Consider the following 27,128-nt stretch of genomic DNA (forward strand, 5'->3'; position numbering starts at 1 on the left):
GAACTCACAACCTGAAGATCAAGAGTCCTAGACTCTATTGGCTGAGCCAGCCAGGTGCCCACTCTTCTGGTATTTATAATCCTGGGCTCCCCAGCTCTTGTAACTGGCAACACAGACCTACAGCTGATAAAATGGAAAGGATGGCTTGGCAGCAATAGTTGGGAATACTAAATGAAGAAAAGCTGAAAACTGCATGAATGTGAAGGATTGGTGAATGAAATCTACAAAACCATCAATAACTCAACAGCTTGAGCAAGAGAGGCAGCTCTCGGCCTTATTCTTGGGTATTTGAGCAGAGTCACTATTTTTGGCATGAGAATTCAACCAGGAGAAGTCACAGATTTTATTGTGGATTTTATAGTGTACAAAATCACTGGTTTTATAATTCTAGGAGCCACCGAGTTCAATGTGGTGAGTCTTTTTAGCACCTAGAGTTGTGTATTAGGCTTAGCCAAGGTTTTCATTCCATGGTTTAGAACACTTAACTACTAATATTAGACGTCTGGGGAGAAGGTGATCTTGCCCTTTTTTTTGTATTTACAGAAATTGTCCTTGTATTTCTGTCAGGAGTTGATTCGCTTCCTGTTGAAACAAACATGCACAAAAAGTGCTGTTTTTTCTTAGAGCTTTTCCCCTCAAATCATGTATAAGTTAATTGGTTGCTCAGTAGAGAGTTAATGATGTTTACAGTTCTCTTTGTTGTGAACTGTGCTCTTTCACAAAATTAGTAGAAAGGGAATGCTTTTCTGTTATCATGTGTAGTACATGTTTTCCCTTATTCTGAAAATCAAAGAATAATTGCTTTAAAAAGTTAGTATTTGCTCAGTATAGAAAATTTGGAAGATAGAGATTTGGAAATTTGGAAGAAGAGAAAGAAGATAATCATAGGTGGTCCATCTCCCCCCCCCCCCCACCCAAAAAAACCCACTTTTAATAATTCTAGCGTACAGGTAATTTTCCACATGACAGTGTTTCTGAATAATTGGTAGTAACTAGTAGCTAATACAATCTGTCAGTTTATAGTCTTAATTTCTGCGTAAGCTAAAGATTCTTTTTTGATAGCCAAATCATGAAATGTTTAAAATTTAAATTATAACTTCTTAAGGCTGTATGTCAAATGTAAATGTTATTGCTGGTTTAAAACAACAAAAACCTAAGGTTCCTTCTGCTGAGAAATTCATTATGTCAACTGGAGGTTTTCTGTCACAGCAGTGACACTGTAACCCTAAGTTAAATCACCAATCAAGAACTGTGGGCTTTTGCTAAGATGCAAACGAGTAGTGAAAGTGATGAGGGAGCAGGAGGCTGGCTGAGGACAAAGCAAAAGCTGGCGCCTTGCACCCCCCCCTTCATCCGCTCCCCTCCATATGTGTAGCATTCCTCAGGCACCCCTGACTGCCATAAAATGATAAATAGTTAACTTGCTGAGATCGCAATCCTGCAAGACAGGAGTCTCCCTTGGTTTGCAAATTTCCTTGAGATTACAACAAAGAAGTTACCTTATCAATAGCCCAATTTCCAAAGACACAGAACTCAGTTTCTCAAGCCCTAATGTCACCCTCCCCTCCATAAAAAACCGGAGGCGGAGGTAGAAGGAAAAGCAAATAAAGTTAAATTTCTTCTAAACCTAAATCTCATTAACAAGGATGCTTGATAGCAGGAATGTAACATTCCACCAGACTTCCAATTGTCTATACTTGATAGCAACTAAGCCTTCAATATCCTGATAGTATTCTTTGCCCCAATAGCCCTTCTGAACACCCCTTTGTCCTCACCTACCCAACTCCTGTGTATATAACCAACCACTCCTCACAACCCGGGGCAGCCGCATCTCCGCCTGCCCACGGGCCCTGTCCCCGTGCTCTAATAAATCACCTTTTGCACCAACAACGTCTTAAGAATTCTTTCTTTAGTCGTCGGCTCCGAACCTCCTCACCCCACCGAACCTGACTTAGGTTCTGGGACTTCATCAAAAGCGTAACTTCCTCTTCTTTATAGTCCATCAGGGGAAGGCACCAAGATCAGTGAAGTTGTCCTAAGTCAGGGAGTACCAAAGATTCCACAGCTAGAGCGTCGAAAATTCACCAAGTTCAGAAGGTTGCTCTGTATCTTTAGAAGACATGATGTAGGGAGATCCTTTCACAGTATCCTGTAGGAGGGGGCTCTCGGCCTTGCAAGAACCTTGGGCGTCTTAGCCGAGGCCTGAGTTCATGACCCAGACTCTCCAGCAGCAAGCTTGTAGCCAAGATGTGGAAGAGTAGCACAAAATGATTTTAATCGCTGTTTTGTCCTGTGTGCATTGTATGTGTCGTTTGTCTGCACTAAAGCTTTTCCTCTGATGCCTTGTCTTTGAATTCCAGCCTGACTGTGCTCTGGTTTTATTCTTCCCAGCTTAAGTGAGAGCTTTTTCATGGTGAAAGGAGCAGCCCTCTTCTTACAGCAGGGAAACAGCCCTCAAAGCCAGCGAAGTCTTCAGCATCCCCACAAGCATGCAGGTAAATTGAGGTTTTGACCTTGGAACTTATTTTCTGTGCAATGGGAGAACCTCCCATTACTGGTGGTGAGCAAGTTGCTGGTTTTCAAGGCCAGAGGAATAGTGGAACACAGGCTTGTCATGCCTGGTGCAAAGCAGGAGCTATTCCCTTGGGCAGGTAAGCCATGCACGTTTTCCAGGTAGCCCCGAGAGCCAGCACCCTGTGGACTGCGCATGTTTGCGCTAGAAGTAAGGCAGTTGGCAGCGTTCTGGTCGAATGTAAAGGTTTCTCACCCGCAGTTTATCAGTAAACTACAGATTACAGTATGAATTTTTTTTTTTTTTTTAAACAAATGCACCAGAACTTGTTATAGCCAAGACATTGTCCCCTTGATAGTAACTCCCTTGGGATGCCCTATACCTCCTCTGAGAACTCTGGTCATTTCTCTGAGCTTCTGGGAAGCTCTCATTTGGGGAATTCCTTTACAGGTCTGTGGCCGGCGTTGGGGTAGGAAGTCTTTATGATTTAACAGTGGATTTGGTTTTGGGAAGTAGACCGAAGTGATAAATTGGGGATCAAACCCAGTATTCATTTAGGTCCAATAGCACACAAGTAGGAAATTCCTGTCCATTCCTGTCTGAGGTACTGGTACTTGATGCCCATACAGTAACAGAGCCTGCTTTTCTCAGGTGCCTGGACTCTGACACCGAAGGCAGTTTGCAAAGAGGAACCAGCAAACATTGCGTACAAGTGCATCTTTATAATAGGCCTGTGGCCTCTGCAGGCAGTTCTGGGCAGGGCAGCGCATTTTGCAGTGTGATCTGCCAAGCCCTCTGACCTCAGAACAACAGCAGGTGAAAGCAGCCAGGAGCCGGGGCCAGTTCCCTTGTCACCGGGATCATTTTGTCTCTCACCTCAAGTCATCTCACCTCATTTTGGATCTGAATGCCTCGGTTAGAATTTCGTGTCTTACACTTTACAGAGAACACCAGGGGTCAGTCAGGATTTTCACATACTGTTACTTGGAATCAAGACCTAGCTCTGTTTGAAGCTCGGTTGTCAGGAGGCAATGTGGTTTGGGCAAGAATGTGTGATTTGGAGTCAGACAGACCTGGCTTGTGATCCCAGTCCTACAACTTACTGAGTAGTCACAGTCGACTTCAGAGCCTCAGTTGCATGATCCTAACAATGGCCATCAAATACCAGTACCTCAGACAGGGATGGAATTTAAAATGGATGCATGCAGGGGAGCCTGGGTGGCTCCGTTGGTTCAGCGCCTGATTCTGGATCTGGCTCAGGTCTTGATCTCAGGGTCGTGAGTTTTAGCCCCTTTAGCATGGAGCCTACTTAAAAAAAAAAACGTATGCATGTAACATACTTACCTCCTCCTGGGTGCCCTGTGTATCATAGCAATGACTGCGAGTACTGTAATAAAACAAACAGAACCTTCCTTCTTGCATCTGCTAATCGTTCTGTCCTGTCAGGAATTCAACCATTGTTCGTGTCTTAGCACATACAGCAAATTGAATGCTCCAGCTTTGTTCACCCGTAGCATACAGTGTCTCCATCCTCTGACCCAAACAGTGTTCTCATACTGTATGCAGCTTGGGGAAGCAAGCACAAAGCCATGTTATTTGGGCTGGTTCATGCATCTCTGGAATGTACTGGAGAGTAAGAAGAGAGCTATGGGCCTGATGGCTCTCCTGCCCCTGAGGTCTGGAATGGCTGATGGGCTCAGAAAAGCAAGAGGGATGGTGACAGTCCTAGGACTGCCAGGAAATGTCCCTGGGGCAGACACAGGCTGGACTTGCCATCAATTCCTGTTTTTCTAGAATCCCTGAGAAGTGTCCCGGCTGGCCCCCAGTCCCATCCGCAGCCATGCAGAGCAGAGAAAGAGTGAGGGTTAGTTCTGCCCGTGCAAAAGCCGTTCAGGTCACTGCAGCCAGTCCCCAGCACGAGACTGTGGCGAGGGCTTCTGCCTGATCTTCCCGCAAGTGCTGAGTGAACACGTCCGCACGTGGAGACAACGTGCGGAGGCCAGGCTGCGGTTGGGAGTTCTGCCGGTCAGCATTTTCCCGTCTCCACCAGCAGTCCCGCTGAAAGGAGCCTATCTGTGTGGAAAATGTCCCTTTCATCTGGGCAGTCACTGATAAAGGGGCTTGTTTTTTCTTTGCTCTCTGTGCTTCTGTGACTCGGGGTGAACGGCGGTGGCATGCAGGCAAGCCCAGGACCAGCCGAGCCGGGTGTGTGCCTTTGGGACGGAGGTGTCACCACAGGCGAGGGTGCTGGTGGGTAGAGGAGGCGGAACGAGGAGTTCTGCGTCCTCCCTAAATGTGAACCGTTACCTGCCAGTCATTCCTCATGGAAGGCAGCGCCGGTGTGGGGTGTCCTACACCGTGCTGTCCTGTCACACAGAGAACAGACGAGAGGAGCCAGCTCCCAAAGACCCAAGTCCTCTCTGAGGCAGAAAGGACAATTTGAACATCATGTGTCAACCTGCCCTGAAATTCCAAAGATGGCTTTTTTTTTTTTTTTTTTAAGATTTTATTTATTTATTTGACAGAGAGAGAGATCACAAGTAGGCGGGTAGGCAGGCAGAGAGAGAGGAGGAAGCAGGCTCTCCACAGAGCAGAGAGCCCGATGTGGGGCTCGATCCCAAGACTCTGGGATTATGACCTGAGCTGAAGGCAGAGGCTTTAACCCACCGAGCCACCCAGACGCACCCCAAAGATGCCTTTGCCAAAGAAATAAATGCAGAGTATTGATCCTTCTGGGATTCCGGTTGTGATCTCTAGGATAATGTTTGTTTGTTTTAAAGATAATTCTGTTACTTCTTGGCATGGCACAAATCAGATCTCCTAGGAATTACTCCTACTACTACTTGTAGACCAGTGTCTTTGCAGACAAACCTTTCCTTCAGAGAGAAACCGTGCGATAGGGACGCTTGGGGCTTAGTCGTTAAGTGTCTGAGTCATGATCCCGGGAGTCGTGGGATTGAGCCCTGCATCGGGCTCCCTGCTCAGCAGGAAGCTTGCTTCTCCCTCTCCCCCTGCTTCTCTTCCCTCTCTCGCTGTCTCCCTTTCTCTGTCAAATAAATAAAATCTTTAAAAAAAAAGGAAGAAGGAAACTGTAAAATGTATAAAGTGGGGAATAAGCTGTTTTGGAGTCCCGCTTGCTGCTCACTGATTATGAATCTTGGGTAGGGGCCCCGCCTGGAAAACACAGCCTGTTTCCTGTGTTGATCCTCCGTGTCCGTGTCCGTGGAGACTCACCCAAACGGAGAAACTCTCCTCCCTACACCTCAGCCCAGAGGCACCTCCTGGGCTCTGGCATTGCTCTAGGAGCTAGAAGTTCTGCGTGACTGCCTTTGGAAAGTAATCATGCTTTATCATGCTTTATTGAATCCCATTGTAGCCTGGTTGCATATAAACTGCCTTGAAAAGGGGTACGAGCCTTAGGCCGTGGGCAGCTGCTAGTAGCCTTCTTAACATTTTATGACCTCTGAAATTGCTTGGGTAATCATCAGTGAGCCAGTGGGCGAGAATAATGATGAACATAATGATCAGAAGGAGGCCCAAGACCAGGGCCCAGACGTGCAGGCACTTGGTGGGAGAGGCGTAAGCCTGTGTCCCAGTCACCGCACCTGCCACACTCCTCTCCCTAGACTCCATGGAGAAGGCGAGCACCACAAAGCCCTGGCAGCAGAGGGACCGGACAGTGGTCGGGCACGGAGGTCTCACTGTGGATGTTCATCAAGATCTGGGGCGCATGAGCTGGGGGGATGGAGCAGAGGAAGAGGAGAGAATCTCAGGCAGACTCCATGCTGGGCAGGGAGCCCCACACGGCGCTTGATTCCATGACCCTGAGATAGGACCCAAGCCAAAATCAAGAGTTTGATGCTCAACCGACTGAGCCACCCAGGTGCCCCACGTTTCAGAACATAAAAGCAACTTCTAAAAATGTGGGCATCAGCTAGATCTCCCCATTCTCACCAGGCAACATTCAGAAGTAGAGTAAGAGAAATTGAGCCTCCTAGTCTTTGTGACACTTCTCTTGGGGTGGAGGTGGGGGATTTTGACTCCGCCGTCTTCATCCAGACCCTTCACATCAGCCTCTGGCAGGTTTCTCCCTAGAAACTTTCTTCGTTGGTCCAACAGGTGACTTGCCCCAACATCTTCAAGTAATGATCAACCTTCTGCGTTGTGAAGATCGGATCAAGCTGGTAAGAAGAGACGAGAGTGGCAAGTTTTAATTTTTAATTTTGTGATTCAGTACAGAATTATTCACGAGCGGTGAGAGGTGGGGAGTTCCTGTGTTCTAGCAAATTCTCCCAAATTATTCACAAAAGCCAGAGCCAGGTTTGCTCTTCACCACCCGCTAAGTCCAGAGAAAGGATATGTTAGGCGTCCGTGTGGGTCTGAGGGTGGAGATCTTCATTCTCCGGATTTTAGCGGTTCACCCATTTATCCCAACTCCGGAGCAGTCTCCCAGAGCCAACCACTGTCCCTTGTGCATGGATATAAATCGGACATGGCCACTGCTCTTAAGAATCTCATCTTAATTCCTGAACTCACACGGGGAAAGGTAGAAAAAGTCCTTGATGTTGATTGGGTGATGGAAGGGGCCACCGCCTCGAAAGGCAGGCCCTTGAGCGCGTCCTTGCCTGTCTAGGCCGTGCGTTTGGAGAGCGCCTGGGCGGAGCGGGCCCGGTACATGGTGGTGGTGGATAGCAGCGGGCGCCAGGACACGGAGGAGAGCATCTTGCTGGGAGTCGACTTTTCCAGTAAGGAAAGGTGAGTCTGGTGGGGCAGCGCTTCCCTTCGGCGGCAGGGACACGGGTTTCATGGAGAAAGGTTTCCATGCTGCCATATCCATGGGTGGTGATGGTGCGTGTGTTGTGTGGTCAGTGGCGTGTGTGAGCAGACATGCAGAACAGTAGGATGCACCACTGCGGCTCGGGCATGCCTGGCACTGTACTAGACTCCATCTCTGCTCTCAGCTCTGGGTTTGCTGAGAGGACAGAGAAGTTTCACTGAGCCTAGAAGTTTACTACTGGGTTGCTCTTGGGGATGCCATGGAAGAGAGCACCTAAGCCAGGAGGGCTTCCTGAAGAAGGTGATGGCTGTGGTGGACACCCATGAACAAGCAGGAGCCAGCCACGTGAAGCAGGGATGGGACTGTGCAGACGTATGTGACTGATAGGCGTCCTATTCAGTACTTTCCCATATCCCCATCCCAGGTGGATTCCCAAGTATTTGTTGACAGGTCCTTGGGCAGGTGCTCGAAGAGAGGTTTGGAATTTTCCAGCGACTGGAGGCCAAGTTAGTTGTATTATGGGCCCTATTACATGTGTGAAATGAGGGCAAAGGGCTCTTCTTATATCTAGGATACGTGAGTATGCGTGAGATCATCGCAGAGCTTGGGTTTGTGAGAACTGGATTAAGATAGGCTCTCTGTAGTCATAGTCATTACTCATCTACCCAGGCAGGTGTGCATTCTCCTGTGTATGAGGCAGTGGGCCAGGTACATGGAGAAGCAGCCGAGGCAGTTGTCCCCACGGAGAACCTGTAAGCTTAGCAAGGAAGGAGCCATGACCAGACGGCAGGGTGATGGGGGGTTCCCCGGGGGCCTGTGGAAGCATGGGACAGGGGTGGGCTTGGAGGGGGCAAGCCAGGAGCCTTCTGCAGCGGGTGATGGCTCACTGAGTCTTAAAGGACAGGTGGGCACCAGGGATGGGGCAGGAGTGGGGGTGCATTCGAAGGCATCATGAGCAGAATCAATGGCAGGACAGAAAAAGGTGATTGGTGGTGGCTATGTGATCTCGTCTCGTTCCTGCGAGAGGGCTGCTAATTCTGGCTGACAAGTCCACAAAGAAAGAGGGGACGATATTTCTTTTATGACCTTCTTCCCAGTGTGGGATAGCATCCTTAGAAAGCTCTGTGCGGCACATGTAGGGAGAGTGAGCCTGTGTCTGTGGCCTTGGGTAGGCTGGGAAGTCTGGATCTGGAAGACTGTAGAGCCTGGCAGGTCCCCCTGGCTCCATGAGCCATGGTGAGCGCCCCGGAAGGGGAGAGGGCCCAGTGCCTTGTGGCAGGGTAGCCCCAGGCCAGCACTCTGGGACATGGTGGAGCTCCATGTTCTGTGGGGCGCTAAGGGATTTAGTGTGGAACAGCGATGTAGTGATATTTGCTCTTCGGTGATCAGCCAGCCTTTCGGAGTTCCTCCCTTGCCACGTGTGGGCCATTCCTGTAACACTCTCTGGCCCAGAGCGGGATCCTGCCTCCTTGTGGGTTGTGGCCATGGCAGAGGTCTGCCCTCCCACCAGCCATCTCTGTCGCTTCTCTGGGAGAACACAGGGCGGTGCCGCAGTGTGTCATCAGCGTTTCACTGAGCCCTTAAGCCGCCCTGTAGAGCAGATGGCCCTGACCCATGTGTTACAGGTGAGGCATAACAGCTTGAGAAGTCGGGGTGGGTCTCCCAAGGCCACAAAAGGCTGACAAAGCCGGACCTCAGAAGCCAGCCTTTTGTGGCTGCCTTGTGGTGTAGACCCCACACAGCGCTGCGCTGTAGCTCTGCCTGTACCCCGTCATTCATGAATTCGTCTGTACTTGCTAGATCTTTCCTTGTGCCTGGCCTCTGCTCTCCGACCTCATAGTCTGGAGGTCATGACCATGGCATTAGACACATGTGCGGGCACCCCACATCATCCTACACAACTGGGGTAGACAGGCCCGCGTGCAGGCGCCAGCGCCGAGGCCAGCGCGGGTGTCTGGTGGCCGGGGCCGCAGACACTGAGAAGGTGGTCAGAGGGCAATGGGAACCCAGCGGGTTCTTGTCGTTGGGCCTGAGGGGAGGCCCTGCAGGTCCAGGCATGCGGAGGCTGTGGACTGGGCCCCCGGAGAGCCTCCGTGTGTGTCCCAGGGAGACACGCCCGGGTTCTGTCTTGGTTTGTCTTTGGTAGGCGAGAGCCCCGCGAGAGCCGTGAGCAGGCACCATGCACTCTGCGAAGGGCTTCCATGGCGCACCTGGAGCCGGGCCTGGCCCCCACTTGGCCCAAGAGTCCCCACGCTGGCCCCAAGGGCTCCCCTGCTCCTGCTCTTCCAGTTTCCTCTGAAACTTTCTCCTCTGTCAGTTGCCCCTGCCCATTTCACACTTCGAGGTCCTTCTCCTCTGGAAGACCCCATTTCCCCAGCCAGGCAGCCCTGCTCCCGTCTGCCAGCACGTAGGCCCTCCCTCCCCGGAGACGTTTTACAGTCAGTCACTCCAGGACGACTGCAAACTCACAGAGCGACAGATGAGGGGACGTTAGGGAATTTGTAGTTTTTACAGTCGTGTCATGGCCCCTGGCTATGCTTTCCACTGCAGGTGGGGACTCTGAGCGGGGTCCTCCGAGGACTTAGCCCCGTGCGCGGGGCTCTCTCTGGGTTCTTCCCCATCTCTGCAGGTGGGCGAGGCCAGTGTAGATGCTACCCTTGTGTCATCTGGACGGTTTCATCTCAGCCTGCCCTGGAACTCCCCCTCCGGCCCTGGGCCTGGGGCTTTGGTCCCCCCAGTCCAGTCCAGTCCAGTGTCCTTGTAGCTCCATCTTCTGTCCTCATTACCTGTCCCTGGCGTGGGTCCTCAGTGCTGAAGGGGGCTGGCCTTCCAGGCCTGGCCCCGTGTTCCCAGGTGCCCTCTGCCCTGGGCGCTCTTGGCGTGTCAGTTTGGGGCTACGAGGGCCCCCTGCTCGGCTTGCCCCTCCAGGTCTCAGCATACATTGTGTTTTGCAGCCCTACAAAGGAAGTAGGGTCAGCCAGTAGAGATTGGGTAGGGGTCCAGGGGAAGGGGCCAGGGAATTTGCCTAATGCAAAAGACTTAGTGTGATTTGACCAGAAGGGCTTGCAGCTGCCTTCCCCACAGACAGAAGCAGAGGGTGGAAGAGCCCCTTGCTCACCAGCGCTGCAAAGGAAGAGGGGTCTGTGGGCTCAGAGCTCCCTATCTGCTGTCGGAGGCGTCACGTTACTCCCTGGCCTGTTGCTAAGAGGTAGCAGAGGTGGATGTTCAAGATCCCTGGAGGCTATCGGAGCTGGCCTTGGCTGTGGCTGTTCCCTTGGTCTCTTAAATGCCTTTAAATGCCTGAAGGATTTTCATCACAATCTGAGTAACCCTCTGAGAGGGTCCTTTTTGTCCCTCTGTGTTTCTTGGTGGCACTTGTCACCAGAGTCGCTAAGTATCGTTTCACTGTTAGGGTGAGCAAAGCAAAAGCAGATGAGGCTGGTTTTGAAACTGCAGCTGTACAAAAGGTACAGAAACAGAGGCCCAGAAGTGAACTCCAGCCATGGTGTTGGCACTCTCTCCACCCCTGCCACCCTAGGACAAGAGGCCCAGTTGGCCACCACCGCTCGCCTGTGTCCCCTGGAGTGTGTGTGGCCTCATGCCAGGAGTGCGCCAGCCATCAGTGGCTTCACCCCTGCTGCATTGTGGGCATGTGATCAGCTGCTCGCTCCCTGCCCCCTGAGGGCCACAGCCAAGACCTGGCGTTTCCGGAGCTCCCTCCATACTCCGGAGGGATCACAGTCCCCTGTGACTATCACTGGGACCCTTTCTGGCGGGACCATCCCAGGCTCATGTCTTCTAGAAGTCAGTGGCAAGTGATCCCTACACAGACAGCCTGAGAGCTTCTCCCAGATACACACCCAGCAGCCAGGCCCAGGTCGGGTGGTGGTTCTCTTCTTGCAAGCTGGACAGGCTGGGTGAAGGCAGGGAAGGAGGGTGCATGAGTGGGCAGACCCTGACTCTGGGCATCTTCTCTTTCCTCCTGAGCAGTAAAAGCTGCACCATTGGGATGGTTCTCCGGCTGTGGAGCGACACGAAAATCCACCTTGATGGAGATGGGTAAGGAGATCTCTTTAAAAGATTCTTCCAGGGGCATCTGGGTGGCTCAGTAGGTTAATAAGCATCTGCCTTCCGCTCAGGTCCTGATGCCAAGGTCCTAGGATCGAGCCCCACATCGGGCTCCCTAATCAGTGGGGAGCCTTTTTCTCCACTCTTCCCCCACCTTGTGCTTTCTCTCTCTCTCAAATTAATAAAATCTTAAAAAAAAAAAAAAAATACTAGACGATTCTTCCACTGTAGGCTTTGAAACCCGAGTTGGTTGGGCGCCCTTGGATGATCCCGGGGAGCAGAGTCATCTGTGTGACGTGCCCATTACAGCAGGAGAGGCGACATGCCCTCCTGTGCGCCGCACAAGGACGCCAATATTTGGGACATCATTTAAGGGAATGATGAAGTATCAACAGAAGAGTGTTTACGGGGGATGTGCTGCTGTGTGACGTTCCAGAGCGGCAGACATCTGACACTCATTCATTCACCTTAATGTGTTAAATGAGCACTCGGGACGTGCCCTCCATGCGGAACTGGTCCCTGTCAGTTCACGGTTGGAAAGGACACGGTAGGAGCTCACAGCTGTGGGGGTGCAGGGAGAGAGAAGCAGGTGGCAGGCGCCTCTGCAGAGGAGGAGCCCTTCCACGTGGCCTGGGCAGGTGGACAGGAGACAAAGAGCCACCCGGGTTTCCTGTGCATTTGCTTCCAGGGGAAATATGGGGCTTCTGCCGTGAGAGGGAAGTAGCTGAACACAGTTGTCCCTCCACTGAGATGCCAACGGTAAAAGTTATGTTGCCTCATACATAGACTTGGGGAAGAAAAATTAAAATGTGGTTTTTGTTTTGTTTTGAAGAGGCGGGATCACGGTTCTGGTTTGTTTCTGGGTTTTGTTGTTGTTGTTGTTGTTGTTGTTTCGCTTTGTCACATTTTTCCATCTGTGACTCTATTTCCCATGCAGTGACAAAAACAGGGTGGGTGGGGGGCAGGCAGTAGCAGGGGGTGGGGATGGTGGCAGGAACCGGACCGAGATGGTGTCAGATGGCGGTGCTGCCTTTGCCAGGGCTTGTGTTTGTGATAGACCTTGCTGGTTACATAGCTGGGTTAGAAGCCAGTCTTCCAGACTGGAGAACGTTTTTTGTTTTGTTTTGTTTTTTTACTTTTTTCCTGCTCTGGCCCTGGTTTGATCCAGGGGGCCAGTAATCCCTGCTCAGAAAGCACCAGGATGTCCGCCACGGCCCCACCCGCTCACCTCGGGATGCTGTGGCCACAGAGTCTGATTCCTTACCAGGCCTCCTTTCTTTTTTTTGTTTTTGTTTTTGTTTTTGTTTTCCATCCCCAGGGGCTTCAGCGTTAGCACAGCAGGACGAATGCACGTCTTTAAGCCCGTATCCGTCCAGGCCATGTGGTAAGTGTGCTTTTAGGGACTTTTACCACCTTAGCAATATTTTTTTAGCTGCCAACATGAATAGGAAAACCCCCTTCGACTTTAAAGCTTGTTCCGGTGCGTTTATTTGTGTGTGTGTAGCAGAATGCAGGTAAGATAAAGTGAACCCTGTTAACCATTTTTTAAGTGCGGTTCAGTATACATCCATGATGTGCAAAACTAACTATCCATTTCTAGAACTTTTTCGTCATCTCATTAAACACTAACTCCCTTCCCCACTGCCCCAGCCCTGGTTAACCTCTGTTCTACCTTCTGTCTCTACTAGTTTGCCTACTCCAGGTCCCTCCAGGAGTGGGGGGTCATCCCCGACTTGCCCCTGTGCGGCTGGCTTCTGTCGCGGGTCGCAGTGTTTTCGAGGTTTGTCCATCTTGTAGCATGTGTCAGAAACCTTCCGAAGGCTGAGTGTTACTCCGGTGTGTGGTTAGAGACTATTTTTTTGTGCGGCCTCATCAACTGTCAGTGGACATTTGGGTTCTTTCCACCTTTTGGCTGTTGTGCTCGGAGCTGCTGTGAATACGGCTGGATGGACAGCTTGTCTGTCGGAGTCCCTGTCTTCAGTTGTTTTGAGGACGTACCTAGGAGTGGAATTTCTAGATCACGCGGTTAACTCTGTGTGTCGCTCTCTGGGGAACCAAAACTGTTTTCCGCAAACCAGGTACTTCGCCCCATTTCACCGTCCTGCCAGCCGTGCACAGGGTTTGGTTTCTCCGTGTCCTTGCCAGCACCTGCTAGTGCGTGAGTTCTCATCTTCGCCCTCTTAATGGGTGTGAAGTGGCATCTCGTTAACGGTGCTGGTTTGTATTTTCCCGCCTGATGAGTACTGGGCTGTCTCTTCACATGCTTGTCGGCCCTTTATACATCTTTTTTGGAGAAAAGTCTGTTCAGATCCTTCAGCCAGTTTTTTCACTGGGTGGTTTTTTGTTGTTGAAGGTATGCCGTTCTTACGTATCCACAGTCCTGCCGTCCCCGCGCCGCCCTGTGTAAGTCTGCATTCTCCTTATTCCTGGCACACACTCGGTTTGTGCCCTGAAGGGAACGGCGCCCTGCCAGGCACTGGGCATCCGGGAAGGCATACAACGGACAATAATTGGTGTCCTCGTGGGGTTTACACTCTGTAGAGGGGAGGTGGCCTCAACCCGCACAGGGTCATGTGTTGGACCAGGGAGTGCAGGGAGCATGTTCTCGCAGGGCTCCTTGCTGTGGGATGTGGGGAGCAGAGCCTGTGTGGGGGCGGGGGGCGGGGGGCTTCCTGCTTCGGGCATGCGGTAGCCGTGGGCAGAGGCTGCACTGGGGGAAACAGGTTGGGTCCGGTGCTTCTCCAGACCAGGCACACACACCTGCAAGCCTCCCTCATCCTTGGAGGGCTACACAAACACCCCTGCCGCGAACCCAACACAACGGTCTCTGTCTCCAGCGATCTGGAAGAGGCTCGGGAGGGAGCTGGTGGCTGCTGAGAAGGGTTCTGCCCAGCGTTTCACAGTCACTACTTTGTTCTCAGGGACGGCGAGAGTTAGGCTGAATTCTCCCAGGAGCCAGTCGGTAGTCAGTATAGTGCCCCGTTGTCACCTCGTCTGCTGCTCCACACTGCCCTCCATTCAGGCTCCTTCTGGGGAAAATCACGAAATCCGAATGCCCGTGATGTCCCACATGTTCCTTGCGTCCCTGGATCATTTCTTACCTCTTTCTCTTCAGGCAAGTGAAAAACAGGCCCACGAGTTTTTCCAAAACTTCAGGAGCAAAGCTAAATTTAGTAAATATGCAGCTCAGGCCTGTGCCCTGAAGCAGCCTAGAGAGAGGACAGACATGCCTGAATGGGACACGTGCAGCGGACGCCGGGGTGGGCCCTTCCCTGAGGACGCTCGCTCCCTCCGGGCCTTCCCACTCCCACCCTCCATCGATGCCTTGGTTCACCCCCTTCACTGAGAAAGTTTCAGCCTAGATTTTTGTTTTAAAAAAAAAAAGACTAAGCTGTGTTACCATACACATTCTCCCCATTTTCCATATTGTTCCTTCTGCCCCACCCTTCCTTCCTGAACCTCTTTTTCATTTTGTCCTTGTGTGGATGTGAGTTCCTAGCACTCATTTCCCTAAGAGATCGAAGCATCAGAGCTGTTTGTAACGGTGATGGGCAAAGGTTATAAAGCAAGTTATTCAGAACACAGTAAAATGTGCGGCTCGTGAAAGACTCTTTCCTTCCACCTGCTGGGTGTCGCAGTGGTTCCTACGGCCTCAGAAGTAATCTGGGTTCTTGGGCATTCATTGGCGGAGTGGGAGATGGTCCGGAAGCCAGCCCAGGCGGGAGAGTTACAAGGTTTGCACCGTGTCCTCATGGGCCACAATGGAGGATGTCTCATTGGCTCTTGGGTTTGCGGCGTGTGTCCCCGAGACGAGCTCCCATTCCTGGCAGCCTGGCAGCCTGGAGGTTTCAGACTGCCTTGCTTCCCCCACATAACCTTTTACATGTGGCGACGCTCAGAGGGAGTCCTTGAGGGACCCTCCACCCCACCCTCAACCCCCATTTGGAGGGAGAAGCCCAGGCCTGACCCTGTCCCCCCTCCTCACCCCAGGTCTGCCCTGCAGGTCCTTCACAAGGCCTGCGAAGTGGCGCGCAGACACAACTACTTCCCCGGCGGCGTGGCGCTTGTCTGGGCCACATACTACGAGAGCTGCATCAGCTCAGATCAGAGCTGCATCAACGAGTGGAACGCCATGCAGGACCTAGAGTCCGCGCGGCCCGACTCCCCGGCCCTGTTTGTGGACAAGTAAGTGCGGCGCGGCCCAGCCCACGCCAGCCAGACCCTGAGTCTGCCCGAAGTCCCTCCCTCCTCCCCGGCAGTCCCAGGACCAGCATCCCAAGCTGGGGCTCCTCACCTGCTGCCCCCAGGTTATCTATGGCCTCAGGAAGGCCCCGTGACCCCTGCCCCACTTCTGAAATTAGAGGTGCATTTGGGTGTGATGCATTCTGGGGAACAGCTCCGTAACTCCCATCAGCTTCTCAAAGGAAAGCGCCGCCCACATGCTTCACCGGCTCCAGGGCCGTGTTCTGTGGTCTGGCCTCTCCCTCTGTTCCGAGGAGTATTAGGTATCCGGCGTCCCGGGATCCCAGAATGCAACCGCACTGACATTGTCGGGGGACAGCCCTCCTTGGTGGCCCCAGTAGTGAATTGGGGCCCATGTCACGTGGCCCCCAGCAGAGCTCATGTGGCCTGAGGCTGCACTCACTGATGATCTGGGTCCAGAAGAAGGAAACAGCTCCTCTACCTTCTGTCTTAGCTAGGGCCCTCCTCCCCCCAAGTCGTGGGTCCCTCTGGGACTGTGTTACAAGGGCCATGGACAGGGAGGTCAGCCTGAATGAGGAGACGACCGGAAGCCACATTCTAGGAGGCCCCAAGTGGTGAGAGAGTTGGGGAGAATGACGGTTGCCTTTAAATATAGAAAGGGGCGTCCCATGGAAGAATTGTCGTGGTTTGTGTAGAAGTAGGGCTGGTGGGTAGACATTATAGGGAAGCACATAGATTCTCCATGTAAGAAGGAGAGGAGCGGAGCCGGGTGAAGTGATGCCCTCACGTGTGAACATGTTCCAGTGGAGGCAGAAGGATCCGGTTGGTGGTGGGCGGACATGCTGCGGGTGCTTCCAGTGTCTCGTCCCGAGAGCCTGAGTCTCTGCAGACCTGAGCGAGGACCGTGCTTTCCAGCCATAGCTCTCCATCCGCTCACCACTCTGTGGACTTCCTTGGGGGTTCTAGACACAGGCTCAGACTCTTCTGTCCCTTTCCCCTCCTCCCAAAAACGTGCGCACAAAGAACGTGGCTCTCGGAGCATCTGGTGTGTCTGCAAACGCGGACCTCAGGCTCCCTGTTCTTCTGCATCTTACTGGACGTACCTTCTTCCCAGGCCAACCGAAGGGGAAAGGACTGAGCGCGTCATCAGGGCCAAGCTCCGCAGCATCATGATGAGCCGGGATCTAGAAAACGTGACCTCAAAAGAAGTAAGAGAGCTCGTCCCTCAGCAAGCCAGAGGTCACAAGGTGTTCATGTATCCTGTCGCTCTAAGCACAGCAGAGGCGGGCCTGCCGCATTTCCTTCCCCGACTCTCAGAGGCTTTGACCCCCCCCAAGAGCCTTAGCATCCCACTCTAGTCTGGATCCCGTTGTGCTCCATACCAGCTGTGGGGCCTTGAGCACATTTCCTGATCTCTCGGAACCTGTAAGACCTTTGGTGGTAGTTCCCGAAGGCATGCACATTGCCCTGAGACACGCTGGCCTACTAGCTCCCTCTCCTCTACTTTGTGTTTTGTTGAGATGCAGGGAACGCTTATTGCTTATTTCAGGATTCTCACTTACTAGCAAGTTACCAACCCTGGACTGCCTTCTGTGTGCCTTCAGATTTTTTTCTGGATCACTTTTTTCTTGTTTCGGTGGCTTTTTGTTCAAAGACCACAATGAATTATAATGTGTTTAAACTGGGTAAATCTGAGGGCTTGAAAGGGCCATTGAAAAAAACCATAGATTACCCTTTTTATTAATTAACACACATACAAAGTCATATTTGGGGGCAACCCTGTTGGATCCCCTCCCTCTTTGGGAGCTTTGTTCTATCGCTCAGTAAGCTTTGCTTTGCTGCACAACAAAAACAAAAACAAAAAACTGGGATGCCTGGATGGCTCAAGTCGGTTAAGTGGCTGCCTTCGCCAGCTCGGGTCGTTATCCCAGCGTCCTGGGATCGAGTCCCACGTCAGGCTCCTTGCTCCTCAGGGAGCCTGCTTCTCCCTTTGCCTCTCCCTGCCTATACTCTATCTCTCTGACAAATAAATAAGTAAAATCTTAAAAACAAAACAAAATAAAACAAAAAACTATCATATTGTGAAGTCTGCTAAAGCAGGATAAAACTGACTTTATGTATTCACCGTGATGTATTTGATATTTAATTGTAAAAATAGAAGTTCCTTAAACTCAGTAGAAGAGATCCCGTGCAAATCAGCTTCTTCATATAAAATAATGAACTTCTCCCAGTCAGACTGACTGTGAGGCTTGGTAGCCTGTGTTCCCACCACCTGTGTTTGTGCTATGTGCATCTCAATGTGTATGTGCCAACTCTGGGGTAAAAAACAAAAAACAAAAAACAAAAAAAACGCCAAAACAACCAAACACCTTTTTTGAAAACAGCCACAGTTTAAGTGGTAACATGACTTCTTTGGAATTGGACGGCCCTTGTTTTGTTTTGTGATGAATCACTTTCCTGCTGTTCTCCACTCCACAGATCCGTAATGAATTAGAGACACAGATGAACTGTAACTTGAAAGAATTCAAGGAATTCATAGACAATGAGATGCTCCTTATCTTGGGACAGATGGACAAGCCCTCCCTCATCTTCGACCACCTTTATCTCGTAAGAAGCATGGTGCACAGCAGGTTCTGGTTGGGGAAACATTGGTCTGCAGACTTGGGTTGGAGCTTGCAGCAGAGTCAGAGACAGGGAGAAACTGGCGTTGCTAGAACCCCATTCCTGGCTGTTCTGGGAACCCCAGTCTTCAGCTCCCTTCCTCTGGCCTGCACAGTTGCACTCTGCCAGATGTCTGAGATGGGGCTTCCAGCTGAGCTGTGTGGAGTGGTGTGAAGGCTGTCTGGCATGGTCCACTGGCCGCAGTTTTCAGAATCTCTCCACCCTTGGTCTTCAGTCACTAGCACAAAGGTCCTGTCCAGTTACCACCACACGATTTGCAGGCTAGTGCCCCCAGTTACTAAATGACACATGCTTGCCAAACTCCAGAATCACACCTGGCATCACCAAAACGTAAAAAACAGTAGGCAAAACAGACCGAAACCGCGAAACTCAGTTTTTTTCCCTCTTTCTGTCTGGGCGGCAACTGCGTGCCCTGCTCCCGGGCCCACCGAAGGGACAGGCCCTGGGAGCCCCAAGCGGGGGCAGGTTGCGCAGCTTCCCCCCACCTCCATCTCTTGCTGGATGCTCTTAATGCTGCAAATCTCCATAGAAGGCAACTGGCAAGTTCTCAGAGTCCCTCAGAGAGACTATAGAGGAGAGCGTGTTACTAAAATTAGAGAAGCAGTACAGTGTGATGAAAGTCAGACCCACCAGGGCCAAGTTCCCACTCCCCAGCCAAAGCAGCTGGGAGACGGAGAGCGAGCCTCTTTGCCTTTTCTCCCGCGTTCTATACCATGTGGGATGGTTATGAGGATTAAGTAGAAGACGTTCTTAAAGCACCGAGTGCAGTTTCTGTAGGCACTGGTAAATGGCAACCATTGATACAGCAAAAATCACTTCCTGGGAAAGTGGAGGAAGTGTATTTGCTGCTGAAGGCAGGGACAGTCTTGTTTTCTGCCCACAGGAATTAATTAATAGTTCTTCAAATGCATGTGTTGTGATATATATACTTAATACTAAATATATATATATATATCAAATGTATATGTATTTATGTATATATCAATTCGTGTGTGTGTGTGTGTGTGTGTATTTAATGTTTATATTAAAACCTATATGAATGTGTGGGTTTGAAGCCTTTCTGTATTTGGAAAGCTGTCCGGCCGCCCTGGGCTCTAATCTCCCCAGGAAGTTGGTGGTTTTTTTCATGGTGGAAGCAACAGAAGGCAGGCCATCTCTCCACTAGGTGGTGATCACAGCAAGAGGAAGCTCACAGATGTAGCAAGCTTTCATTATTGTTTTCCAGTGAGGTTTGGTGCTTTATGTCACTTTTTCCATGAGAGATACTAAAGGAATTCTTATATTTGAGCCTCTCCCTCCAGCATGAAAATCCAGCTAGCACCCACACATTGCCACTCCACTGGGCCCCCTGGGGCTCCTGCATCCTGAGGGGTCTGCCCTCCTGGGAAAGGAAGTTTCTGCGGAGACTTAGAGGGGGCTCTGACTCTGTCATTTGCATTGCCTGAGAGTGAAGTGATAGCTTTTTCTTTGTTTTGTTTTTTTTTCCCCTTCTGTGTTCCTGGGAAGTCAGAAATGGGAGCATTCGTTTTTAATACGCTTTCATAGGCATTACATTAAAATGTATTATGGAAGGTTCAGAAACACCAGTAACTCCAAAGAAGAAAGTAAAAAGCTTCCCCAATTTGGCAAATCTAGATGTAGTCACTGTTAACGTTTTAGTATATTTATTTTCCCATCTTCTGGGTTTTTTTCTTTTTATGTCTATATAGCTTCTTAAAAAAAAAAGAAAGAAAGAAAGAAAGAAAGGAAAGGAAAGACTCATACTGTTTATATAGTTTTGTATCCTGTTTTCTTTTTTTAAATTGTTTTCATTATACGACATTTTCTTGTGTTGTTAAAGAGCCACCCAAAGTATGATTTTTTTTTTTAATTGCCCCATCGTGTGGCTTCATCATTTATTTTACTAATTTCTTCTTGTAGGACCTCTTAAGTTGTTCCCATTGTTTGTCCTCGTAAATAACCATAAATATCCTGGTGCATAAACCTATGTGCAAATTCCGGGTATTTCCTTAAGACAGCTGTTTGTACGGGGAACCACTGGGTCAGAGAGTGGGAACTTTTAAAAATACCCAGAAAGGTAGATTGACTTCTGCTTTAAATTAGTGGTGTGTGAAAGTGCCCCTCTCCTGAGCGGCAAGCCGGAGGTCACTGCCGCTGGTGACGGGACCCTGCCGGAGCCCTAGGAAAGGACTTCGTGAGCGCGGGGGGGTTACAGATTTCGCCTTTCCCCCAAGGCCTGGGGGCATCCAGGGCCTTCCATGCAGGCTGATACTGCCTGGAACGCCCCAGGAGCCTGCTCTGCTAGCGGTCTCTTTCAGTTCTGTCTTCCGTCTAAGGCCAAGGGCCGGTGACGTAACCCTCCCCCACCCAATTCTAGCCCACCCCGTGCCTCCCCTATGCAGTTCTGAGGCTGACACGTGACACTCACGGGGGTTTGTGTGATCTGTCCCCCAGGGCTCTGAATGGAATGCATCCAATCTGGAGGAACTGCAGGGCTCAGGGTGAGTCTGCTCCCCTCGTCTCCCCTTGTCCTTCCAGGCAGCTTAGAAGCCCCCGAGGCTGAGCCCTTATAACCCATGGCCAAGGGCTGGGCTGGACAGATGTGCTTCAAAATGCCACCTCCTGAGTATTTCATGGGTTTTAGATGTGTGATTGTTTGTGTCACCAAGAATGATTCACAGTCACACGCCAGTGGCAGAGGACAGCCTGGATGCTGGTAGGGCCACAAGCCCCCTCCTGGGCCCCACTGCCCCCCTGGCACAGGTGCTGGCAGGTCTAGTAGGGACACACACACACCGGTCTGGCCACTCAGCAGCTCTGGTCCCAGAACCACTCCTGGTCCTCCCGGATGTTCTACTTCGGGGCCTAGTGGGAATCTGGCGGCTGAAGACTCAGTCTTGGTCAGAAACATATGCCCGTCTCTGAGAAATGCCCAGCAGCAGGAATTAAGAAAAAAAAAAGTTTAAATCTAGACCTTCAAGAACAGATGTCTGGACATTTTTTTTTTTTAAACAACGCAGCCACAAAAATCACCATTCTGTGGGTCTGACATGATGGCATTCTTGAATTACTGCATTTAAAAATCAAGACTAAACAAATCTTAAAACATATCTTTAGAACTACTGGTTAAGATGTGTTCTTTCAACAGAAAGTTTTCTTAAAATGTAGAGTGATACTATCGATGCTTTCTCGCACTGGGAATGAATAAATGATTTTTTAACGTATTTTGTAAAGCACTTGTAATATTCTCATAGAAACCCTATCTGAGGTATCTTCTAAACTCCTGAAATTATTTTGGTCTTCCGGGAATGTATCCGGTTTAGAGAACCTGCACTCGGAGACCCACCCCACCGTTTACTTATTTATTTGTACTCTGCCTTGTTTTGAGAGGATTTAAGGCAGTTCTCAAGGACATAAGTAATGGATGGAATGGATGGATATATTCTCTTTTAGCTCTTTGTTTTTTTTTAAGCCTCTATCTATTCATAACAGGAAGTTTAAAAATTTGAGAGTGTCTGAAAATGTATCTAAGTAATACATATGTCTGCTTCCAGAATTCCCATTGCTTAGCAACGCTTTGAACTTTCTTTTTGTAAGTTTTTTTTTTTTTTTTACAAAGAAATTTGTTCTTTATTATAATACATTCTCACCATATAGAGGGCAGTTGAAAAAAAAATTCCTATTTAAGGAAGAAAGTCCCACCATAAACATACACACTTTACGAGTGTGTATTTAGTTTTTTCTTTGCTCAGTTTTCTGTTACTTTGGGGTTTTTTTTGTCGTTCCTCATTCTGATTCTCCAAATGTGTTCTTTATTTTTTTCTCATTACAGTGTGGACTACATTCTAAATGTCACCAGGGAAATAGATAATTTTTTTCCTGGCTTATTTGCATATCATAACATCCGAGTCTATGACGAAGAGACAACAGACCTTCTTGCCCACTGGAACGAAGCGTACCATTTCATAAACAAAGCAAAGTAAGTGGGTGGAGAAGCCCAAAAAGCTGGTCTGAGGAAGTAACTGGCAGATGCTGGGTGGGCAGAAATTGATGGCAGTCCCAGACACACAAATCTCTGGTTTGTGGAGCCTTTGATGTCTGGTGGGCCTCTGGTTTTAGACCACAGGACCCCTCGCACCAAAAAGGCACAGTCATTGATCTTCTCAGGGTGGGGGCCCCAATGAGCCTTTGTTTCCCCCATCATTGATTGGGACATCAGACCCCACTTCTGTCATCAGCACTGCTTCCAGGCAAGGGTCTCATATCCAGTAGACATTCATGGGAGGTCTGTCTATAGGGAGTCACTGAGCCAAAGGAGAGGGGTGTGCAGGTCGTGCGTGGACTGTGAGCACCTTTGGGGCTGCTTCCCCAGAGAAAGCTGCTCAGGCAGGAGCCTCGAGGGAGGGCCCGCCTTCTGCACCTGAGTTGATCCAGTTTTCCTGTTCATAGAATGGGGCAGACCGTCAGAGGTCCCCATTGCTCTGAGCCTGTTACTGGCGTCACCTGTTTTTTTGTCCTCCCCTTATTCTCCTCTGGAACAACTCTGCCTTACTGAAGTCCAGAATATAGAGACAACCCTTTGCTATCGAGAGAAAACCCATCTTCTGCTTTGTAATCCCTTAAGGTCAAAGCTCCGTAACATGTCCTTACCGAATCTTAGTTTGTTTGCATTCCTGGGGGGATAGATTCCAGACCAGCAGTCAAACAAAAAAAACAAAGACAAAACAAAATGCACTGACAGATGGGGATGAATTTGAAGCCTGTGGTCTAGGAAAGGGGCCCAGACCCACCTGACAGGCCAGCTGCTTCCAGTATAAACAGACAGGCTGGTGGGTCTACCTCCTGTACAAATAAAGCTGTCCCGGTGCAGCCCCTTCCAGCATCGTGAACCCTCCCATTTTCAAGTCAATGAGGTCTGGAGAAACACAACCTAGCCATTTCTGTGCAATCAGTCCTACCTGGGCCAGAACTGCCTCCTTACAAATGACCAGCCCACCTGCCTTCTTCCCCTCATCCAAGCCCGGGTGCCACCATCCTCGCTCTGGCTCCTCGACCCTCCCTTTGTGGCGAACATCTTGCCCTCCCAAGGACCTCGTGGCCTTCCACTTGCTGGCCCCGTTTTCTCTGCAGTCACCCATTCCCCGTCTCCATCTGCTGGGGCAGCTGGGGAGCTTTTACAGATGCCCCTTGCACTGCCCCTTTGCTTCCTGCAAGAGAGTTTCTGGTCTCCTGGCCCATCCCAGCGATCCTGCTTTGTCCCTGAGGGCAGCCGATCTGGGAGCTCTCCCAGCACGACTTGGCAAGGCAAGGACTGATTTATCTCGATTTCCCATTGTGTGCTAATTGATTTTGCAGTGAAGTTATTTCCTTTTGAGGGTGTGTGGCCATCTGCTGCTTCAGTATCAGGACATGGCAGGGGTGGGGTCTGGGCACGGAGATAACTTCAGCATTTAAAGGAAAGAAAAAAACACTGGGTAAAACCTGAGAGAGTGAAACCGTGAATGTTTTGGGACCCTCTCCCCTGCTTCTGCAGGAAGAACCGTTCCAAGTGCCTGGTACATTGCAAAATGGGTGTCAGCCGATCTGCCTCCACGGTCATAGCCTATGCAATGAAGGAATTTGGCTGGCCTCTGGAAAAAGCATACAACTATGTGAAGCAGAAGCGCAGCATTACACGGCCCAACGCAGGCTTCATGAGACAGCTGTCTGAGTATGAAGGCATCTTGGACGCGAGGTGGGTGAGCGTCTGCGGGACGGGTTGGCAGAACCCACTAAGCTCCCGTCAGGCCTGGCAGTGGCCTCTGCAGCTAAAATCCCGCCTCTGGTCAGGGAGGGGGGTGTAGGGGGTAGGAGCCAGGCTGAGACAAACAACTATTGTTTGGGGTTTGATTCGTGGTTTCCAGGAGGGATCTGTTTGATTTTGTTGGCATGCACAGAAAGCTGTTTTGCTGCTGGAGGGAACGGTGTGCGGCTTCTCATCCAAGGCATGACGTCATGGGTGGCGCAGGCACATGGCCATCCCCGTTTCCTGAGCATCTGCTTTGGGCCTGCCAAGCCCTGGGCCGGGCCTTGCCACAGGGCAGGTCCGAGGACAGCAGGACGGACTGGCTTCCAGCACGGATGAGCTGGGCCGCATCCGGCTAGCTTGCCCATCTCCCCCGGCCCTGGTTTCCCCTTTTGAGTTTGCAGCCTAAGCCTACCTGGTAGGGAAAGCTGTTGTGAGATTTACCTGAGGACTGCACAGGTTGACCTCTGCAGATGCCGTGCTAGAGGTGGCTTGTGGTGAATAAAACGGAGCTTTGGACCTCCACCCAGAGGACTTGGAGCTCCAGCCCCCACCCAGAAAAGGTCTGCCAAGGACAGGTTATCCCGGGCGTACAGGGGAATGAAGAGTGGACACTGGAGGTTAGCGTGCCCCATGTTGCACAGCCGGCAGGCAGCACAAGGGAGAGGGCACAGTCAGGTCTGCTGGCCCTCATGACTCTGGTGCTGGGAGGCCCTGGGGAGGTGGGTTCCCAGACGCTGGGACTCTTTCTCCCTGGGTGATTTCTCATTGGTGTTACGACGAGGCCACATGCACAGTCCATGGGCTTCTTGGCCAAGTGTGAGCAAGAAGGGGTGCCCTGGCAGGGTGGAACAGGGTCTGAGAATAGCTCTGGACATCTCTGGAGTCCCTTTCCTGTCACCCAGGGAGTGGCTGGACAGATCCCCAGGCAGGGCCCCTGGCCGAGGGGAAGTGGAGGAGGGTGGGAAGGAGGCGGGAGCATCCTGCCCTCCTTTCCCTTAGCTCTTCAGACCCTTGCTGCCGTCAGGGGTTTGCCACCTCTCAGCCTCACCAGGGGTCTTCAGGCTGGGGGCACAACCACAATGCACTGACCTTGACTTGAAACCCCATCTGGGGGCCCTCTTGGCCTTGCCTGGAATGGGCACATAGAGCGGTCTCGACAGGTTGTGGTGCTCCCATATGTTTCAAAACAACAGCAGCACCCCGCCTTTTCTTTCTTTCTTTCTTTCTTTTTTTTAAAATCTTACTTATTTATTTAATAGAAAGATATACAGTGAGAGAGGGAACACAAGCAGGGGGAGTGAGAGAGGGAGAAGCAGGCTTCCTGCCAAGCAGGGAGCCCATTGCAGGGCTCAATCCCAGAATCCTGAGATCATGACCTGAGCCCAAGGCAGATGCTTAACAACTGAGCCACCCAGGCGCCCCTAAAAACAACAGCAGGCCCTTAATCCACATCCTTTCCCAGCTCCTGCTCCCATCATAGCCCACATACCTGCAGGATGTTGGTACTGGTGCCTCAAGGGTCCTGAAGGTGACTTAAGTGCCTGAGTCCACATTATAATTTTTTTTTTATCCTTACATTAAAAATATGTTATAACCACTGGCGATTCACAGACCTGTACCCCTGGGGATAAAAATATGTTATATGTTTATAAAAAATTAAAAAATAAAAATTTTTAAAAATTAAAAAAAAAAATGTGTTATAACCAGGGGCGCCTGGGTGGCTTAGCGGGTTAAAGGCTCTGCTTTCGGCTTGGGTCATGATCCCAGGGTCCTGGGATCGAGCCCCATGTCAGGCTTTCTGCTCAGCAGGGAACCTGCTTCCCCCTCTCTCCCTCTGCCTACCTCTCTGCCTACCTGTGAATCTCTGTCTGTCAATAAATAAATAAAACTTTTTTTAAAAAGATACATTATAACCATACTATCATGGTATCATGAGACCTGTTTTTAAAAGCGATCTGTCTGCCACGTGGTCGTTGCGTGGCAGAGTCACTGAGGGCCTCCGCCAGGAGCCGTGCAGGTTGAGGTTCCAAGGCTGTTTCTGTCAGCCCTGAGCTGTCTCTTGCTGGCCCAGCCCTGGGCTCTCCTCCTGGGACCCTCAGGGCACCACCCTCCCGTGACCTTCCTCTGCTCTTCCTCCCCCACAGCAAACAACGGCACAACAAGTTGTGGCGCCAGCAGAGCGAGACCTGCCTCCAGCAGCCGGCAGATGGCCCAGCAGGGTCTGGGGACTTTTTGCCGGAGACCTTGGACGGCGCCCCGGAGGCCCGGCTGCCCTGCCCAGACGATGCTGCCCAGCCCGGCTTCCCAGACAGCGGCACTCCAGGGGGACCCACTCTCCCCTGCTGCTTCCGGCGGCTCTCAGACCCCCTCCTGCATTCCCTCAGCGACGAAACTGGCAGCCTGGTCCACCTGGAGGATCTGGAGAGGGATGCCCTTTTGGAGGAACCAGCCGAGCCAGCCGAGGCACACACACCAGCCAGACATCTCCAGGAAGCTTCTGGACTCTGCGAGAAGGAAGTGAAAAAGAAGCTGGAGTTTGGGAGCCCCAAGGTCCTGAGTGGCTCCTCGCCGCAGGTGGAGGAGATGGAAGGGGAGGAGGTCCCAGGAGCAGGGCAGTGGGAACGGCCCCCACGCCAGCTCGAGAAAAGCCTGCTCAACCGGGAGAACCTTAACAACAACAACAGCAAGAGGAGCTGCCCGGAGGACTTCGAGGTGGGCAGTGGGGCGGTGCGGAGGGCAGCGGGCATTACTGGAGCGTGGCTGCGGGTGCCTGGGAGTGCAGGCGCACTGTGGGGCTGGGCTGTGCGGGGCCAGCGCCCGTCCCTGCAGGTCTTTTCCCCCACTGCTCCCCCCCAACCCCATGCCCTCATTCATGGCTCAGGCAGAGCTTCCAACTCAATATCCTTCTTACTTAAAATGTAAAACAAGACTTACTACCTAGCTTCAGCATTTATCGACCCGAGGCTGTACCGCGCCCCACTCAATTTCCCACACTCTGAATTGTCTTGAGCCAAACCCCAGCTGGGTTGCTCCTTGCACAGAAGCTTCAGTGAGTGACATAACCACAGTCCACCCTGAAGAAGTTGATGTAATTGCTC

General features: G+C 51.1%; 1 protein-coding gene across 2 annotated transcripts in view; it reads left to right on the forward strand.

The window, feature by feature from the left end:
- Positions 1 to 27,128, forward strand: part of SSH1 (slingshot protein phosphatase 1) — a 60,393-nt gene that overhangs the window by 25,018 nt on the left and 8,247 nt on the right. Inside the window, exons 3-14 of one of the 2 annotated variants that reach the window (XM_032309354.1) lie at positions 2,392 to 2,495; positions 6,632 to 6,696; positions 7,146 to 7,267; positions 11,280 to 11,348; positions 12,676 to 12,741; positions 15,348 to 15,542; positions 16,675 to 16,768; positions 18,039 to 18,167; positions 20,697 to 20,743; positions 22,075 to 22,221; positions 23,776 to 23,976; positions 26,175 to 26,742. In XM_032309354.1, the coding sequence (XP_032165245.1) occupies positions 2,392 to 2,495; positions 6,632 to 6,696; positions 7,146 to 7,267; positions 11,280 to 11,348; positions 12,676 to 12,741; positions 15,348 to 15,542; positions 16,675 to 16,768; positions 18,039 to 18,167; positions 20,697 to 20,743; positions 22,075 to 22,221; positions 23,776 to 23,976; positions 26,175 to 26,742 (1,807 nt within the window). Of the gene's footprint in view, positions 1 to 2,391; positions 2,496 to 6,631; positions 6,716 to 7,145; positions 7,268 to 11,279; positions 11,349 to 12,675; positions 12,742 to 15,347; positions 15,543 to 16,674; positions 16,769 to 18,038; positions 18,168 to 20,696; positions 20,744 to 22,074; positions 22,222 to 23,775; positions 23,977 to 26,174; positions 26,743 to 27,128 lie in introns of those variants that run through there. The other variant, XM_032309355.1, reaches the window with a different exon arrangement.

This window comes from Mustela erminea, chromosome 13 (genome assembly GCF_009829155.1).
Source record: "Mustela erminea isolate mMusErm1 chromosome 13, mMusErm1.Pri, whole genome shotgun sequence".
Taxonomy (NCBI): domain Eukaryota; kingdom Metazoa; phylum Chordata; class Mammalia; order Carnivora; family Mustelidae; genus Mustela; species Mustela erminea.